Genomic DNA, 17,917 nt, shown 5'->3' with positions numbered 1-17,917 from the left:
GGCTCCGCGCCGCTCGCGGGCGCTCCCGCCCCTCGCGGCGGCCGTTGGCGGGGACGCCGTGTCCGCCGCGCGGGCGGCCGCTCGCGCTGCTGCCCTGCGCTCGGTGCCTCTCTCTGAAGGGAAAACAGGGCCTAAAGGCTGGGGGCGGGGGGGGAACCGTGCCCCCCCCCCGCCAAGGTTGATGTGGGGAGGGATCGTGTGTTAGGGAGCCTGTGTGGCCCGCAGACCTTCTGCCCCAGCCAGGACTCCAGCCCTGTGTCCCCAGCCAGGGCTGCAGCCCTATGTCCCACCTCCTGCTGCATCCGCCGGCTTTGACCGCTGCCCACAAGCCCCACCAACCAAGCACCTGAACTGGCTGTTCTCACCATCTCACCTGGTTTCAGGCTCTCTCATACCCAGGGGGGAATGGTGGGTGGTGCTGATGGGACTTGTGCACTTGGAGCCCTTCTCATAGCCCGCTCCAGACATTTCTGTCCTAGCACTTCCACACCCTTGCCCCAAGCACAGAGTCACTCTTACCGCACCTTGGAGCACAGCTCTAAAAGCCACCATCCCCTGTCATCTCAGCTCTTTTGTCCAACACCCTCTTAATACAGCCTTTGTTCAGTTGYGTCCCAGGCTGGTGCTCCTTCTCTCCTGTGAGCTTGCTGCCTGCAGCGTTACCCTGGTCTGTGCCAAGGGCACCTGCATCTCTCTGTGTCGTAAGCTGCCTGGAGCACAGGCAGAAGAGGTCCTGTGTTGCCAAAAGCTGCTGTGTCGCGACCATACAGCACCATGCACCAGGGGCTTTAGCRTGTGAGAGGGCTCCGGGGCATAATGGTGGCACTGGCAATACAAGCAGGAGCATTTGCTGAGCTGAAATCTTGCCTTGGAAGCTCCACTTCTATCCACTCAGGAGCAAAATCATCTCTGCAACTTGAAGTCTGTGTGGAGTGTAGCTTGCTGAAGCACCAGCCCTGCCTTTTCTGGGTTAGCAGGGCTTGAGGATGTCAGGATGATTAGCAGAGTTGCCTGCTTCACATTTTGTGGGAGGGCATGTTCATGCTTCCCCAGCTGAATATGCTGAGCCTTTGGGACTTTACATTCAAGCAGCATCCGTTCAAACTGTGCCCCTATAAGCACTGCAAAGTGCTGCAATTATTTTTGCAAATATCTCAGGAGCAGAACTAATGCTGCCAGGCATTTGTCAACACTCACAATACCCAACTGGCTATTTACATTTATATGCAGAAAAACAAAGCAGGGCTGCAAAACCAGTAGCTGAATGCTTCACTCCTCGACTTTCATTTGCCAGACTCCTAGTACCGGGAACATTTGCCTCTGAGACATTTGCTGCCATTTCTTCAACAATTTTCATTGGCTAAATTTCCCAGTCTATAGCATCCCTGAAATGACTGTCTGTGCTGGAGTCTTTTCTTCCTTTTTGGAGACTCTTCAGCTTCCCCACTCACCTCCTTTCTCCAGTCGCCTCCAACCTGTTGGACTTTTCCTCCTTCACAGATGTCTCTAGTGTGTCCCTGATTTTTCTAGCTCAACATAAACACTTCTTTCCTGTCTTCCAGGGCCTTGGAAATGATCCGAAGATTTGCCTGTTAACATGCAGTTTGGGCTTTCTGTCTGTGAATCTGTGGCAATTGCACAAACAACCCTTACACAAACACTGTGGCTGGATTTTAATTTTAACTCAAACTGTGTATCAGTATGTGCTATTTGAAAGTGAGGAGGCTAATCAAGAGAGATGGAATAGCTACTGGTGTTAACAGTATGCTTTCTACAGAAGAAGTGCTTTGCTTTCAAGGCCAGCCCGTGCTTGGTGCTGGAATGCATGTTAGGCTCCAGTCTGACTGTATAGCTCCAGGCCTTGGACCATTTCAGTGGCTGGTGGAGGAAAACAAAACCTGTAGGCTTTTTCAAACGCTTTGAATAAGACTTGTGTTATCATCTACCACTCAGAGAGTCAAATCAAAGCAACCAGCAACCCCCAGAGCCTTCTCTTGTTCCAACCAGCTGCAGAGGCTTTATGTTTTAAACTCCACCCATGGCAAGTAGCACTGGTTCTGCTCACTCCTCCAAAACTGCTTCTGGACCTGAGTTGTCATCGCTTGGAGGTCCCTCTGGTAACAGGGGCATCCCTGTGAGAGAGCACACCCAGGAATGCACCAGCCAGGTCCCACTTTGGGATGCTGCCTCATAGTAGCTGTGCCTGTACCCCAGCTCAGCACCCCGCATAGCTGGCCAATTTAGCTGGCAAACACTCATCATAAGAGCCAGGCTCATTTGCTGATGACCTTTGACAACAGTGTTCACCCTGCTGCCTGCTCCATGGCCCCTCTAACTGCAAGGCGTATGGTGAGATTATAAACTGCCTGAGAAAACCTTCTTTTCTATACACTCTGCTGGGGTAGCCAGCTAAAGAACAGAGACTTATACCTCTCTGCCTTTTGCAGGGCTTGGCTGTTCTGGCTCCATGCTCTGCCATTCCCCACTTATTCTCGCTGCCCCCTTCCCCAGGTGTATCCCTGTCTCCTCTGGTTGATAGCCAATTTGCTGAGCACACCTGGAGAAGAAAAGTAGTTCCTGGCTTCTGTCATCCAAGGGAGAGAGGTGTTCAGGCCTGTTCATCGTCCTGCTCCCTGCATGCTCACCCACTGCTCTGTCCAAAGCCCCGGGCATCCCCCTGGCTCTGGGTATGACAAGTCACTCCCATCTCAGTGGCGTGCCTGGGCCACTCACCTAGATTCCCACCACAGCTTGCTAAACCCAGTCTGGAGCGACTGCTCAGGGGCCTAGATATTCTGGTGGGGAGAGGGCCACCTCCCCCAACCCACCATCCTCCCTGCCTAGCTGCGCCAGCCCTGCTGCCTCCAGCCCTAGCCATATCCAGCTAGGAACACGGAATGCAGTGGGCTCCATGTGTGTGTGGACATGTGGTCTTGTGCAGATGTGCATATGCGAGCATGGCTGTGAGCAATGTACTTGGTGGATGAACATATCCATTGCAGTGTCCATGTGCCTTTCTCACATTCCCTGCATACAGGAAAATAAGCAGGCTGAACTCAATGAGACACAGAGAAATAGATTTAAAAAGGAAGASGCAAAAGAAGTTAAAATTTGCTGGAGTTTTGGAAGCAGGCAGAGAAGGGGATGGCTGGAAGGCAACTCATCCATCTTAATCAACTGTAATCTGGATGACTACAGGGTGCTGGTGGTTGCCCTTGGGCTGGGTCCTGGCAGGGTGGGGATGTGACATGGTGGTTGCGTTGCTAGAGCACTGGCAATGTCCCTGGTTTTGAAGAGGAGACCAGGAGTGGACAGCCACAAGAGCAGGATGCTGAAAGCGGAGTGGAACACCAGTCTGGACACCAGTGGGCACTGGGACTGTGACCTACCGCACGCTGCAGGTTGGCAGTGCGCTGGGTGGAACATAGGCCTACAGATATACTAGAGGGGCACACCAGATTGCACGGTGTGCTGAGAGAGCATGATGGAGCTTCCCAAGTTGCTGGTAATATAGCAACAAGCCAGGCTGCTGGTGTCTAGAAAAACAGAGCTGGCAATGCTACTCAAACAGACTGTGCTCAGCCAAGCCCCAGCCAGGTCCTGGTAGGGTGCAGGGTCCTTCTCTACCAACTAGCTGGGTGCCGTGTTCTCAAAATGCTGTGCGGTTGTCAATAATTGGGCCCTGCAAACATCTAGGAGGGATGTGTAACCTATGATAGAGCATGGGGAAACTGAGATGGGGTGAAGGGACTCCCTACAGCACAAGGAGCAGCAGAGGCTGGGCAGGGTGAGGAGAAGATGCTGCGTGTGCAGGGCGACATGGCTGGTCACACCTCATCCCTGTACTCAGAAATGACTGGAGATGTCACCCATATGCACGTCCCTCAGTTTCCCTAACAGAAAGTGAAGAGGCTTCCCTGTGGGGTGAGTCAGTGCTTCTACCTTTGGGGTGGACCCTACTGAATGCTCATTTCCTGTGCCACATCCTACTCTGCTGTGGGAGTCTCCCACGTGGCTCCCTGCAGGGTGCCAGCCTGGGGACAAGTGCAGTGAGTCCTCCCCGCAGCACTGCCCTTATTTCACCCTAGAGGTACCTCAAGCTACGTAGCAGGATACTCTGAGGGTCCCCAGTCTCATAGCAGGCTCCATGCAGGTGCCATTCTCTGCCTGCGAGAGCTGCTGTGTTTTCAGACTTAGCTGGACAGACAGACAGTCTCTGTCCCTAGGACAGGGAGCCTTGGGGTACCTCTCTCCCTGCACTGCATCAGTCTGGGCTGGATATTGGGCAGAGCACCTTGGCTAAGAGACATATGGGGCCTTCACTACATGGCAGCTGGAAGAACTCAAGAGATCCTCCCTTCACAGTCCTCAGCCACCCCAGGACTCTGTGAGTGCCATACGCTGTTCCAGGGCTGTTCTGGCCCTGGAGCCAGCTGTTTTCCTGCTCTGAGTTATGTCCCACTCTGTGGAAAAGGACTCTGCGGCCAACTGCTGAGCAGGGACCTTTCAAGGCCTTGCTTTCCCTGTTTGCTGAGACCCCCTTCATCACAGAACCCACTTAGCTTTGCAGTTGAACCACTCATCCTAGGATTCCCCCAGCCTGACTCATTCCCCAGCCCACCATATACTGACCCTGCCTCTCGACTGCCAATGCCCAGCAGTTATCCCTGGGGAGACATCCCATTTCCTTCCTCATGGCTGCACGTTCCTACGTCCTTTGTTCCCACTCAGACTGTGCCCTAAAACACAGCTTCTTCCCGGCTCCTCCTGAACATTCTTACTGGGGCTGGGAGCTATTACCCCAGCCCAATCTTCTCCTGCCTGGCTGGAGATGTCAAGCAATTAAACCATCTAGCACCACTGAGATATCAAAGGGATGACTGTCTTGAGAGAAGGAGGAAGGAGACATTTCTGGCCTCCAAGGATCTCCATCCTCTGTGAGGCCCTCCCCAGTGTATGGTCCAGCCCCATCACACCAACCTGGTCCTGCTGCCATTCTTCCTCCTGCAGCTCTGAGGGTCCCATGTAAGGAGAGGGAGGGGTGCTGGACATGACCAGCCCCCTGGACAACCAAGGTCACTGCACCCCATTGCTCCTAAGGGCTCCCTTAGGTGGGGCACCCCCCACAGATGCAGATACTCATTGCCACTGGGGGCACAGGGCCGCACCAGTACACTGCATGCCATTGTTTGGGGTCTTCCTGGGTCTGGGGCTGGAAACAGTAAATCTCAGCTAACACCATTACCTCCAAAATATCTGTGGGGGCCCTAGACTGAGCCATGAGCCATGGAGGTATGAACCGAGCCATGAGCCAGGCTAGTCCCAGCTCCTCACTGCAGCATGAGCATGGCAGGGCGCACACACTGTTGATCGTAAACTGACTGCTAGCTCTCATTCCCCCTCACGAGGTACCACAGAGCCTTCCAAGAACTGATTTCACCCATGCTCTACTTCCAGGGGGTGTAAACGGTCCCAGGGTTTTCCCATGCAGTGCTCTGCCCAACCACAAAGATGGCCAGCCCTACCCATGCCCAGTACTGCCTCGAGGCTCTGCAGATGGATGGAGCTGGAGGTAGCACCCAGTGCATGTAGAATCCAAGCCCTASAAGAGAGAGTTACATGGACCTGGGATGAGAAAAGAGGCAAGTGGCACTTCCAAAGGGAGACGTTGTCTTTATTATCCACACAGCACATGATGAGGAACAGCAGTGCTGGGCCAGCTGGTTCCCATCCAGGTCAGGGCAATGGTTGCATCTTGCCTGCAGGGTGCTCTGAGCCAAGCCCAGCCATTGCCTTGAGCCATGCCAAGGCCTGCGACGTTCAGCAGCCCTGCTCAGCCTCTCACTACACCAAGGCTGCTGTCTGGAYGCAACTGGGCTGCCAGTTTAGGGTATGGGTCCAGATGGACCTGGCTGTTGAAGGCACCAGGCTGAGAGCCTTCCTGTCCTGGGGCTTGTCAGAGTGTGACCGTGACAGAGGACAGTGAGAGGCAAAAGAGGAGGCTGTTTTTGGAATCCTGGTGTAGAACATGCTGCCATCTAGGTAGGTGCCAGTGCCATGCTTGTCCCTCAGCCCTTGCACCGTACACCAGGTAGCCCAGCTGAGCCAGACCTCAGCCCTGGAGGTATCTGCATGGGCCAGAAAGGGAGCAGCCACAGGGTCCTTTTGAGCTATGGTCAGGGTTTGGCACTACAGCCAGCACTGGCCCAGGCACAGCGCTCAGGGGTCCCACTGCCACAGGGAGATGTGTTCCTTAGCTGCAAAGGGAAATGGAAAGTTAGTGTTCCCCACACCACGGAGGTCTGAGAAGTCTCAGCACAACTGGCCAAGGGGGACAGTCCCAGCAGAGCTGGTGGCTGGCACCTCAAGGGCTCTGCACCTTGACAAAGATGTTCTGGCTTACCCAAACTGCCTACCCCTTCCTTGTGGAGGAAGGAGACGGGCGCAGCACAAGGGGCAGCAAGGGCTGCCCAGCCACTCACCAAACTGGCAGATGTACCGATTTCGAGTCTTGCAGCGCTGGTCATTCCAGTTGAAAGCAGCTGATGCTTGCATCTCCACGCAGTTCCCAAACCTGCAGCCCCAAGCAGGTRAGGATGGTAAGGCAGGAGAGGCCCAGGGAAACATCATGAATGTGAGACAGCTGCCGTGGGCTCCAAATGAGACACAGCGCCAGCAGAGACACTGCATATCATCAGTCCCTGGTGGGAGCTAGAAGGGCACGATCTAGCCAGAGTCATGGCCAGGCACTCACCCCTGGTTGTCYGGCTGTCCAAAAGCAAAGCTGGTGAAGAAGGATGGCTCGCCTGTGTCCCAGCGGAACGAAGCCTTGGATGTTTTGTAGGTGAGACCTGCCAGAGTGAAAGCCAGGGTGCCAAAGCCTCCAGCACATGGGGTATGCAGCAGCTCTGTGCCTTGGCACCTGCCCTGGTGAACCCTCACCAGACTGCATCTGCACAGCACTGATGCTGGCACTGCAGGCAGACGCGTTGGCTCAGAGAGACAGCCCTGACTTCACAGCACAGCCAGGCACTTCAAGGGATGCTGCTTGGTCCATGGGAGCAGGAATCAGCTCCTCTCTCCCCTGTGCCCCTTCAGAGTGCAGCACTACGGCCTGGGTAACTCACCAATCCAGAAGTTACGGGTCTCAAAATCTGTGTCCATCACCCTGTTGCTGGTTTCCAGGCGGCTGAGGTAGAAGGCCAGGATGTCTTGGACCTTCTGATTTCTGATCTGGGCCAACATTGCTCCTTTCTCCTGGAGGGAAGCAAGAGAGTCAGCCGGAAGAACTTGGCTCAGATCTACGCTAGGCAGCCATTTGAGGCATTGACTGCTACTCTACTCCCCAAAGAAAGCATGGAGTGGGTCATGCCAGCTATGGGAGCAAACACCACTAGGGTCCTGTGCAGGAGGACCCATGCTGGATTGCTGCTCAGACAGCTCAAGGGCACACCTCCCCACTGTTATGGGTATGGAACCCATACCCTTCTTTCACCTCCCAGACAAATGACCATCAGGACACCTGGACCAAGCCTTGGGAGGCTATAAACCCCGGGTGACACTTTCCAGCTGCAGACATCCACAGAACAAGGGGGTGGAGCTGCCTGAAGCTTTAAGAGTGGCTCTCAGTTTCGCTACTAGTTTTGATGGATGAGGAGGAATTTCTTCACTGTGAGAGTGACAGAGCACTGGAAGAGGTTGCCCAGAGAGGTTGTGGAGTCTCCTTCTCTGGAGATATTCAAAGCCTGCCTGGATGCAACCCTGTCTAACATGCTCTAGGTGACCCTGCTTGAGCAGGGGAGTTGGACTAGATGGTCTCCAGAGGTCCCTTCCAACCTTACCAATTGTATGATTCTGTGATTCCTCACAAGGTCCCTGTTGGGGAAGATGTTCCCAATCCCCCACTGATCTAGCTGCTGCAGTTGTTCAGAGATACCAGAGCAGGCCAGAGCCCATCCTGCTCTGATGAAGGTCAGAATAAGCTTAGGGTACCCRTTTTAAAGAGGTGGCTGTAAAGGGCCTGTTAGTCCCTCTCTGCAGGGATGAGGGTGCAGGCAGCTAGTCACCAGTGGYTCTCAACAGTGGTAGTATGCACAGAGGGGGACACAGGAGACAYTCACGTGTGGCTGCCCCATGGCATTACACAACTTCACAGAACTGATCACATAATTTTCAGCTACTAGAATTGGAGGCTTTAAGAAGGATGTAGAGAAGGGGCTGACCTCAGGGTACCTCATCCTGACCCTTGCAGGGCACCTTAAGCTGGGCACCTGCACAATGACCACTGTGCCTGGCTCCCTGCACACTGCCCAGCACGTCCCTGCGCTATGGGCTGCCTCCATGGCTTGGAAGGAGGTGCGGGCCTCCACTGGGAAGTGCTCCAGCAGCACCAGCGTTAGGATCTCTTGTAAGTGCTAAGGCAGATTCTGTCAGCAAAGGACAGTAGCTGGGAAATCCCATCCGGGACCATATCCTATCCTCACATGGCAGTAAGGACACCACAGGCTTTGAAGCTGTCCTGGTGGGTAGGATCTCTGTCACACAAAGCTGGGGGGCTCACCTGGCACTTTATTTTGGCTCCATAGTATGTGTCGGCCTCAGGGGACACCATAAAGCAGTTGCCATCTATCCTCACGTCACAGGCGTGGAAGGGGAACTGAATCTTTGCTGTGGACACAAGCAGGTGCAGATGGGTCCATGCCCGCCCTGGTGCCCTGTGTGCCAAGCTGAGCCCTCCAGTCCCATGCACACCCAGTTTAGCAGCCAAAGGCTCTGCATGGAGATCCTAGCTGTGATCCCAAACCAGCTGGCCTCAGCAGTACAGGCCAGCCCAGACTCACTTCCGCACTCAGCACCACTGTAGCCAATGTCACAGAGGCAGGAACACTCCTCCTTCCTGAACTTCCCATGGAGACACTGCACACTGCACTTCACTGCAAAAAAAGATGGCRTTAGCCCTGGCCTAGCCTGCGGCAGGGCCAACCCAGCTCAGAAACCCTCATCTGCCCCAGCCCACAGCGCTGCAGGCTGTGGCWTCTCTACAACACACCACATGCTGCGCTGAGTGTACACTGCACACACGTGTACYGCACTACCACGTACACAGGTGCACTGCCCACATGCAGTGCAGTGACCACACATGCATGCACTGAACTGGTTACTTGCATTGCACTGACCACACACATACACTGACCAAACTATACACACTACACTGACCACACACGCGTGTGYTGCCCTGACCATGCACAAACATGTACTTAACTGACCAAAACACCTGCAGTTCACCAAACACGCACGTGCATGCACTGCAATGACTACACACATGCATGTACTACACTGACCACACACACACACGCATGCACGAAATACACACATGTACACAGCACTGACCACAAATACTGACCAGTACATGCATGTACTACTCTGGCCCCACACGTGTGTGCACTGCACTGACCACACACAGGCATGGACTGTGCTGAAGATGTCCAGCTCATCCTTGTCTACCATGCCCTTGCCTGAGGAGGAGAGGCAAGGGCAGGTGGGCAGGCAGAGAGGCAGGGGGCAGTGTGCCTACCCCTCTCACCTTGGCAGTACCTGCCCGTGTATCCTGGGGGGCATGTGCACTGGCAGCTGCTCATGTTGAGGTACCCACTGTTCTTGCAGGTCATGCGACAGGGGTTCCTGGGGACCTCTGGGCAGAGAGAGAGCACACACAAACATACAGCTGTTAGGGGCCAGCTTCTTGCCTGGAGCTAGGGAGTCCGTGGCGCTCTAGTACAGCACTGAGCATGGGGCRTAGCGGAGACTCACCACAGAGCCCGCCACCATGGTCCCAGGATTTGAAGCARCCAGAAAGCCCGGCTGTGCAGAGCGAGCACCAAGCTCCTTTCTTGTAGGGAACGATGGTCTTCCCATTCATCTCCCAGTTGCCCCTGCCAAGAGACATAGACCGTGACAGTGCGGCGTGGCTCTGCCCCACCTGGTGGGGCTCTGCGGACCCCCACCTGGGTACCAGGCCAGAGCAAGGCACAGCAAGGTGGGCCAACCAGGGCCTGTGATGCCCCCGCCAGCCATGACTCTGCCCACCACCCTGCCTGCACACTCAAGCCCCACCCACTGCTTGGGCAAGGCCCCGCCCACACACCCAGCCTCACTTCCTCATAGGTGACAAGGCATGTGGCTCCGCCCCCCAAGCAGGGCTCCGCCCCCACCACCCAGCCCCACCCCCNGCAGAGCGAGCACCAAGCTCCTTTCTTGTAGGGAACGATGGTCTTCCCATTCATCTCCCAGTTGCCCCTGCCAAGAGACATAGACCGTGACAGTGTGGCGTGCCTCTGCCCGCCCCCAATACTCAGCCTCACCCAGTGCAGGATCGAAGCCCTGCCCACTCACAGCCAGGCCCCCCCCATAGCCGTGCCCCCTTACCCCGGGGAGTAGGCACAGGCGAAGGCCTCGCTCTGGCCCCGGTGCCCGGTGCACACGTGCCTGCCACAGCCGAGCYGCCCTGACGTGGCCCAAACCAGCTGCAAAGAGAGCCAATGCTATCACCCTGCTGTCTCCCTGCTGCTCCCCGCCGTGCCCCCATCACCTCTCACCACCGCCCACCTGGGTGTAATGGCTGCAGGTGGCATTCTCGGCACAGCGTGCTGCCTGGTAGTCGTAATGGTGCCCCTCGGCGAACCAGCGCTGCAGCACTTCGACGAAGCTGCCAGCGCCTGCTGGCAGTAGGGCTTCGCTCCAGCCCACATGAGGGGCCTCCGACGGAGCAGGGCCCACCAGGCAGCTGGCTGCACGTGCYCTTGCCAGCTGTGCCAGCTCCTCACTCCAGTCCTGCCAGGAGAGAGGCCAGTGCTTGTGAGCCCACAGCCTGCTGGGTGGCATAGCCCATACCTGCTTCCTGCACAGCCATCCCAGGACGAGCCAGGCCTGCTAGGTCCCGCTCTTCCCATGGGCCTCGTGCTCACTGTTCAGGGGCTCTCTGGGTTCACTGCCCACCTCCCCAGGGTGGCCATCCTGGGGGGGGGGGAATGGCCAGCCAAGCTGGGCATGGTTTCTCTAGGCCTAGCAAAATAGCTGAGCTGCTGGGCAAGGCGTGGCTGAGCTGGTCACCCCTTTGCCCTGGTGCCCCTTTGCAGYGTGCTGTGAATGGCTGATGATGGGTCCCTAGGGCAGCCCTGCTATGTCCCACTGAGCTTGCTTGAGGGAGTGGCAGAAGCTGTGAGCCCAAGCCTAGCTCACTGGGGCATGAGTGCTGGGGATGTCAGGGACATCAGTCCAGGATGTTACAGGACCATCAGTGGACACTGAGGAACTGTGCAGGGGTTGGTCACCGGGGGGACCATCCAAGGGATATCAAGCAACCATCAGGGGCAAGTTGGGGACATCAGAAGACCATCACAAGATTGGGGACCATGCAGGGGATGTCAGGGGACCAGCCCTGCTTTCAGTGTGCATGAGCGCTGGCAGCATTTGGGGCATGCCCTGCAGCTGAATCTGTAGTAGGAGGCCACACCAGACCTTCCTCCCCAGGGCCCCACGCTAGCCATCGGAAGAGCCACGGGGGCCTCTTATGCTTCATTAGTTTATTAATTAACTGATGTTCGCTGCTGACAGGCAAGGGCTGCCCCTCCAACATGAGCATGAGCAGGAGGTAGAGGGGCACCCCAAGGGCAGGGAGTGGGTAACCGGGGTGCTCACCAGCCTCTGCATGTTGGCAGCGGGCGGCTGCACTTTGCTCCTCAACTTGTTGTGCAGTGAGAGCACCAGGAAGGTCTCCTTCATACTGAGAGCTGGGAAGGTGAGGGAGAGCACAGGGTCAGGGCTGGTGGCTGAGCAGGGCCCCGAGGGGCCCCTGTCACAGCCAGCCCCACAGCCCCAGCCAGGCACAGGGGCCCCAGCCGCCAGCCAGCAGCCAGGGATACCAAGAAGGCACCCGGGTCTCCATGGAGACCAGAGGGGAGAAAAGAAAGTGCTTTCAGGCAGGGAGCACGGAGGGGGCAGGGGCCAGGGGGYCCTCTGCTTGCACAGACAGCCTGAGATCAGGAACACACCCAGACCCTAGATCGGTCAGGTGCGTTGAGGGCTGCCAGTACCCACTCCATCCCACCCCTATCAGCCCTCTGCTAACACAAGCTCCAGACCCCTCTGGGTTGGCCCCATTGCCAACCCTAAGCCCCTCACATCAGCCCAGGCCCCTGCCATTATTCCCAGGCCCCCATCACGAGCCTTGGGCCCCCATTGCCAGTCTAGATCCCCCCACACTGCCAACCCTTCCCACCATCCCTAGGCCCCCATCACCAGCTCAACCCCAGGTCCCATCACTAGCCTCAGGCCCCCACTGCCAGCACAGATCTCCTACCCACCTGGGAAGCCCCTGGCCTGGCCCCAGTGCAGGTGGCCAGGACCGTGATGCAGGGCTGGGGGACATCTACCCTGTCCCTGCTGAGACAGTGCTCAGGAGCCCCCCCAGGGCTCCCCACCCCGGAGCCAGACATCTCTCAGCTGCTGACAGCAGATTGCCCCCCAGTCCCTCTGCCAGTTACCTCGGTGCCCCAAAACCTGTGGGGACAGCTTCTCCAGCGGGTTGGATCTTGTCTCGCCCACCCTCCAGGCCAGAAGGCTGCAGGCCAGCAGTGCCAGGAGTCCACGGGCTGAGAGTCTGCCGTCCTGCATGCAGGTGGCAGGGGGAGCCAGGGCCCCGGGACTCTGTTCAGCTGAGAGAGAGGATTTGGGAGAGACCAGCTGCGCACCAGCCCTGGAGAACTGACTCGRGGGCGAGGGAGGCTGCACGCTTGCCTGTGCGTGCATGAGTGTGTGCGTGTGTGTCTGGTTCCAAGATCTGATCCTATTCAAAACTTCAGACAGGCACTAGCCGGTCAGCTTGAACAAAAGGTTGATGGGGGAGTAACAGCTCTGTCAAAACAGTCGCTCACTGGTGCGAACGAGTAAGACGGCTCCTGCGGGGCCCTGCGCCAAGGCTCTGCATTGCTGTCCCACGGTGCTGCTCTGCCAGCGAGTGTTCCTGGGGGATGTCTTGGTCCCCTGGGGACAGCACAGCTCTGCTCTGGTTACCTCCCTGCTCTGGTCACCAGCCCTGCCGCCGTGAGCGAGGTGGGGACAAGAAGCCAGACAGCTTGCAGGAGCAGGTATTACAAGCAGTGCCTGTTCCAGGAGCAGTCATCTGAGTTTCAGAGCTTGGATCCCAGAGAGAGGAAGCAGCGAACAGAATGGCTTGTTCCCTGGGCCCTGCTGCCTGCTCTCATCCCATCCCATGAATTAAACATGCTGGGGAGGGGACACATACCACCAGAGAAAGAGCAGCAGGCACAAAGCCAAATGCCTGCTCGGGGGAGCTGGGCAACRTGGTTACAGGATAGGAGGCCTCCGAGGGCTGGGAAGCCGGCAGCAGGAGAGATGCCAGGCTGGGGGCCATATCTCAAGGAGCCCTTGATGTCAGGTGTGGGCCCCGAAGCCTCCTGTGCTCCCTGGGCACAAGGAATGCATATGGGCCCCTGCACACTGAGCCYCCAAAGCTGATGAAGGGTTAATATGCCCCATCCTGTGTTGGGCACAGCCCTCAGCTGGCAGCTGTGCACATGAAGCTCAGCCCTGGTGCAGCCTGCTTCACCCATTTCAGAGCTGATGGGGGACAGCTGACTCTCCCCTCCAGCCGGGCCTGGAAGAGAAAGGTGGCTTCAGGCCCACCTTGTTGGAGGGGAAGGACCTGGGGGAGCCCAGTGTGTGTAGGGCTGYTGCCCTTGTCCCCCAGGGGAGCTGACAACAGCAAGACAGCCCTGTAACAGCAGGACACCCTGCTGTTGGGGCTGGAGTGTGCAGGAGGGACAGGCTGGTCAGGCCTGTCTGAGTGGTGTTGGAGCAGGACAGCAACATTGCCAGGGACGGCCTGGTAGCGCAAGAGAAGATGGGACCCCAACCTTGACCTGCAGACAGCTCTCCTTTCTGATTCATCCCACCTTGATGTAAGCAAYCAGCTCTCACACCCAGGTTGGGAGCATGTGGGCAGGGGGAGTGAGTGGGAGCAAGCATCCCTTGCCAGCCTCAGGTATCCTCCAGCAGTGACRTGGGATTCATAGGGCCATCTACTCCATTGAGAGCCGTGGTGGAATTTTCATGCAGGTGTTGCAACAGATTAATGCCCCCCATAATTTAGAGATACCCAGAGAACAGCCCCTTTTCCCTGGGAGGATGCTGCAAGGCAGAGCAGGGTGTGTGGCAGGCCCTGGAGATGTAGGCTGCAGGGTGGCACAACCATCACCTCTCCTCGTGGCTCTGCCCATGTCGCCGTGCCAACCTAGCTATGGTTCTCTTGTTCCTCTCTCATCCTAGCTCCCATGGTGAGGGGTGATGTTTGAGCGCTGACTGTATCCAGTCSTGCTCCTGGCTGGGGCAGCCACAGCACTGCATGCAGAAAGCTCACTGAGTATGTGGTGACAACTCTACTCTGCAGGCTCCCTGCCCCTGTGCTAGTGTGTCCGCCCCCTCCCCACTACCTCTGGGAGTGAGGCAGTTTTTGGAGCCTGACCTTACTGCTCACACCTTCCATGACTTCAGACCCAGGAGACTTTCAGACCTGCTCTTCATGTGGCTGAGGGACAACTGCATATTGTCATTCTCCTTCTTCCAGGCTGTCATAGATGGGATCAAGTGAGACTAGTCTGTACCATGCTGGCAAAGTCCAAGAGTCTGTCCCCAGCCCTCAGCATAGCTCTTGTGGCAGAGCTGGATGTCAATGGAAATTCACTTCTGAAGACCTTCAGTTCCTTGAGCCTGATCTTAACCCTAACCCTGGCATGAATCCTGGCTCTGACATTAATGCTAACCCCAGCCCTGATCCAAACCCTAATGTTAATCCTGACCCGAAYCCTAAACTTGATGCCAGTCCTAACATTAACCTTGACCCTAACTCTAATWTTTATGCAAATCCCACCCTAACACTAACCCTGAGCCTAACACTAACTCTGAGCCTGTAACACCAACCCTGAGCCTAATGCTAATCCTAACACTGACTCTAGCCTGCAGGGGAACCTAGTGAGCCCCCTCTGAGATCCACCTGCAAGTTGAGCTCAGCCCSATCTTCCCCCTTTTGACTGGGGTGTCCTGGGCACACTCATGGCCATGTTGACCTAGTGAGGCACTGGCAAGTCCTGAGGCAGCAGCAGGATCCCTTCCCTGGCACAGAGTTTGCCCTCAGCAYTGGCGGTGCGCACTGTGCCTAGCACACCAAGACAGCCAGACTCCAAGTGCGCCCTGAAGCCACAAGCTACCTCTTGTCCAGAGAGACTTTACCATGCTTAGAAAATGCATTGGATTAGCCTCATCCTGCACATCCTGGTGTGCTGTGCGCCTTGTCACATAGCGTGCAACAGGGACCGTGGAGTGCCAGAGCTGTGGCTAGATGAGGGACAGAAGCCCCAAGCTGGAGAGCCTGGTGCCATGGGTACTGTTGTGAGTGCTGTGACAGCCGCTGCYTGGCCCTAGTCATCCTATGTGAGCTGCAGCAAGGCCCCACATGCTCTGATCTGCAGAGAGGGAGACAGAAGGCAAGGGAAGGGAGAAGCTGGCACAAGTGCCAAGGGATAAGTTTTCTACTTCTTCCTGTCCTCCCTCTGGCTTGGCTGGAGGAAAAACCAACAAACATACAGGCACACACACACGCACAGAGGATAAATCCCAGTGAGCTGGAGAAGAGCACAAGCTAGAGTGGAGAGACGAGGCTGCAAGTGAGTGACCTCTCAGCAAGGCAGTGCCAGACCAGCTGGGCATGTGGAGTACATCCATCCTCCCAGAGCCTCCAGAAGCCAAGTAGGCCCCTCCATGGAAGAGCTTAGCAGGTCTGTCTGCAAAGGTGGGCTCTGTGCAGCTGGGGAGGGGCCATCAATCTCTGCCTGGGTCTCAGCATCTGGCCTGTGAGATGCTGCTGCCTCCCTAGCAGCAGCCCTTTYCCTGCCCAGGGGAAGCAGCTGGCAAAGGGGCAGGCACTGCAGGGGGGCTTGCCTGACATCCTGGGGCAGTGCCAACCTGGCAGTGTGAGGGAGGGCAAGGCTGTTCCACAACAGGGGGAAGCTGACAGGGCCATCAGGGTGTGAGATGGTTGCCTCTGGGTGAGTAGGCAGCAGTGCGGTGGTGGTGGAGTTCTTCACGCTGTGCTGGTGATATGGCTGAGAAAGCTAAGGGCTGACAAAAGCAAGCGAGAGATACTACCTTGGCCTTTCCCCAGTGGCCCCAGAGATGGGACAGAGCCACAGCATTTTGTCCCTGCAAGCTGCRTGGCAGAAGCCAGCTCCACTTGTTGTTCTTCATTCCAGTGCCAGCCTAGGTGGTTGTGTACTTCCTGCAGCTGCCCCTCTGCAGCACCCAGRCAAGGAGCCCATGCCATCCCCACGCCTGCAGGGCTGCAGCCACGCAGCCCTCTGGCCTCCTCACAGACATGCTACMGGAGCCTTCTAAGCACCCACCTCGCATGACTTGCATTACCCACACAGGCTCACATCATCGCCTCACAGCCCCAGGTGCCTGGGGGGCTCCTACCATTGTCCCTCAGGCTCCTACCGCTGCCTCTGCCCCCCCTCCCCCCCAGGTTACGTGCTCAACACTGACCACAACATGGTGATGACGTGTGGATATGATGGTAAGACGCAAGGCCCACTGCTGCACGTGCTTGTGCAAGCACCCACATCCCCYGCAGGGGATGAGGAGCAGGGAGGTGCAGGGCCAGAGCAAGGCTGTCCTTACCCTGCATTGCTTCAGCAGATGGGAATGAGTGCATCAGGAACCAGCACAGCTGCACCTGCAGTGACCTCTGCATCAACACCCTTGGGGACCACCACTGCATGTGTCCCATGTACCTCCTGCCACGTCACGCCACTARCTATGTAAAGATCTCCACCTTGTGATTACTGTGCATGGCATGGGCCACAYCACCTCCTCCCCAATCAGGGCTTGAGGAGTCAGACCCATGCTAGCCACTCCTGGGGCAAATAGTTGTATGGGAGYGCCTGTTGTGTGTGGCACTCTGTGCCGCTTGCTGTGGAGTCTGCTGTGCCCCTTGCCAAAGGCTGCAAYATGATGGTGGCTGAGGGTGTGGGTGAGAGCACCCTAATGCAAGGTGGCTTAATGCAGACATGGCTGTCTTGGGTTTCCTGGCCTGAGCTCTGCCCTGGTGCAGGACCAGCTGTGAGACTGGAGATACTGGGTACAGTTGGCCGGGCACCCTACCTGCATGAGCTAGGCTGGGCTGCAAGCACATAGATGGCTGGCTCCTGGAGAACCAAACACTGCTGGCTGCACTGATTAGCAGGAGTATCCCTTRTCTCCCGGCAGTCAGTGCTAGGGGAGCCCTTGCCCCATGGGCAGCTGGGCCTGCCACCTCACTGCCACCTCCATCTCCTTCCACTTCCTGCCACTCCAGGCCAACTGACTGTGCCCCATGTCCTCTTTAAGATGTCTGCCACYTGTGTGATGGGTGATAGCCTGCGCTTCACCATATCTGGCATCTAGAGCTAGGGTRTCTTTGCTGTGTGGCACTCTGACCAGCAGTTGGGAGAGCTGGTACTCACCAGCCCTGCACTGGAGCTGGCCACACTACAGGCAGAACTAGAGATGAGCGAGTTCTCCTACAAGGTCCTCCTAGGCAAGCACATCTTCACGGTCATGGCCTTCATGTCCCCATATGAGCTCTGATCCCTTTTTGAGGCAGATCCACAGTCAGGCACTGTGCCAGTGAGTGATCAAGCAGTTTCAGCTTAGARGAGGCCTTGGTTCTTGTCCCATTAGAGACATACCCCTCCTGTGACACTTGCTCATGGCTGCTGGGACAAACCAGCTGTGGCAGACAGCTTGCCCCATGCAAAAGGTGCAAGGGAAACCTGAAAGCCATGCTGGAGATCACACCATATGC

At 56.8% G+C, this 17,917-nt stretch overlaps 2 protein-coding genes and 1 pseudogene across 3 annotated transcripts in view; 1 reads left to right on the top strand and 2 right to left on the bottom strand.

The window, feature by feature from the left end:
- The window catches only part of LOC146590493 (RNA-binding Raly-like protein), a 16,761-nt gene extending 16,194 nt beyond the window's left edge, over positions 1 to 567 (bottom strand). For both annotated transcript variants that reach the window (XM_085314536.1, XM_085314537.1), the window contains exon 1: positions 525 to 567. In XM_085314536.1, the coding sequence (XP_085170662.1) occupies positions 525 to 552 (28 nt within the window). In that variant the 5' untranslated portion in view covers positions 553 to 567. The remainder of the gene's footprint in view (positions 1 to 524) is intronic.
- Positions 568 to 6,219: 5,652 nt separating this feature from the next.
- On the bottom strand, positions 6,220 to 12,672 carry LOC146590492 (C-type lectin domain family 18 member C-like). Its single transcript, XM_085314520.1, has 12 exons — positions 12,543 to 12,672; positions 11,698 to 11,789; positions 10,606 to 10,830; positions 10,426 to 10,523; positions 9,811 to 9,932; positions 9,584 to 9,691; positions 8,841 to 8,933; positions 8,561 to 8,667; positions 7,128 to 7,257; positions 6,755 to 6,851; positions 6,483 to 6,574; positions 6,220 to 6,257 (listed from the first exon to the last, which is right to left on the bottom strand). The coding sequence occupies exons 1-12, from the start codon at positions 12,670 to 12,672 to the stop codon at positions 6,220 to 6,222; spliced, it is 1,332 nt and encodes a 443-aa protein (XP_085170646.1).
- Positions 12,673 to 15,834: 3,162 nt separating this feature from the next.
- LOC146590491 (fibulin-7-like) lies at positions 15,835 to 17,700 on the top strand (annotated as a pseudogene).
- The last annotated feature ends 217 nt before the right edge of the window (positions 17,701 to 17,917 follow it).

The sequence above is a fragment of the Rhea americana genome, unplaced genomic scaffold (assembly GCF_003343005.1).
Source record: "Rhea americana isolate MKP2758 unplaced genomic scaffold, rheAme1 scaffold_406, whole genome shotgun sequence".
NCBI lineage: Eukaryota > Metazoa > Chordata > Aves > Rheiformes > Rheidae > Rhea > Rhea americana.
The sequence above is the reverse complement of the archived record's forward strand: the minus strand, read 5'-3'. Positions and strand labels throughout refer to the sequence as shown.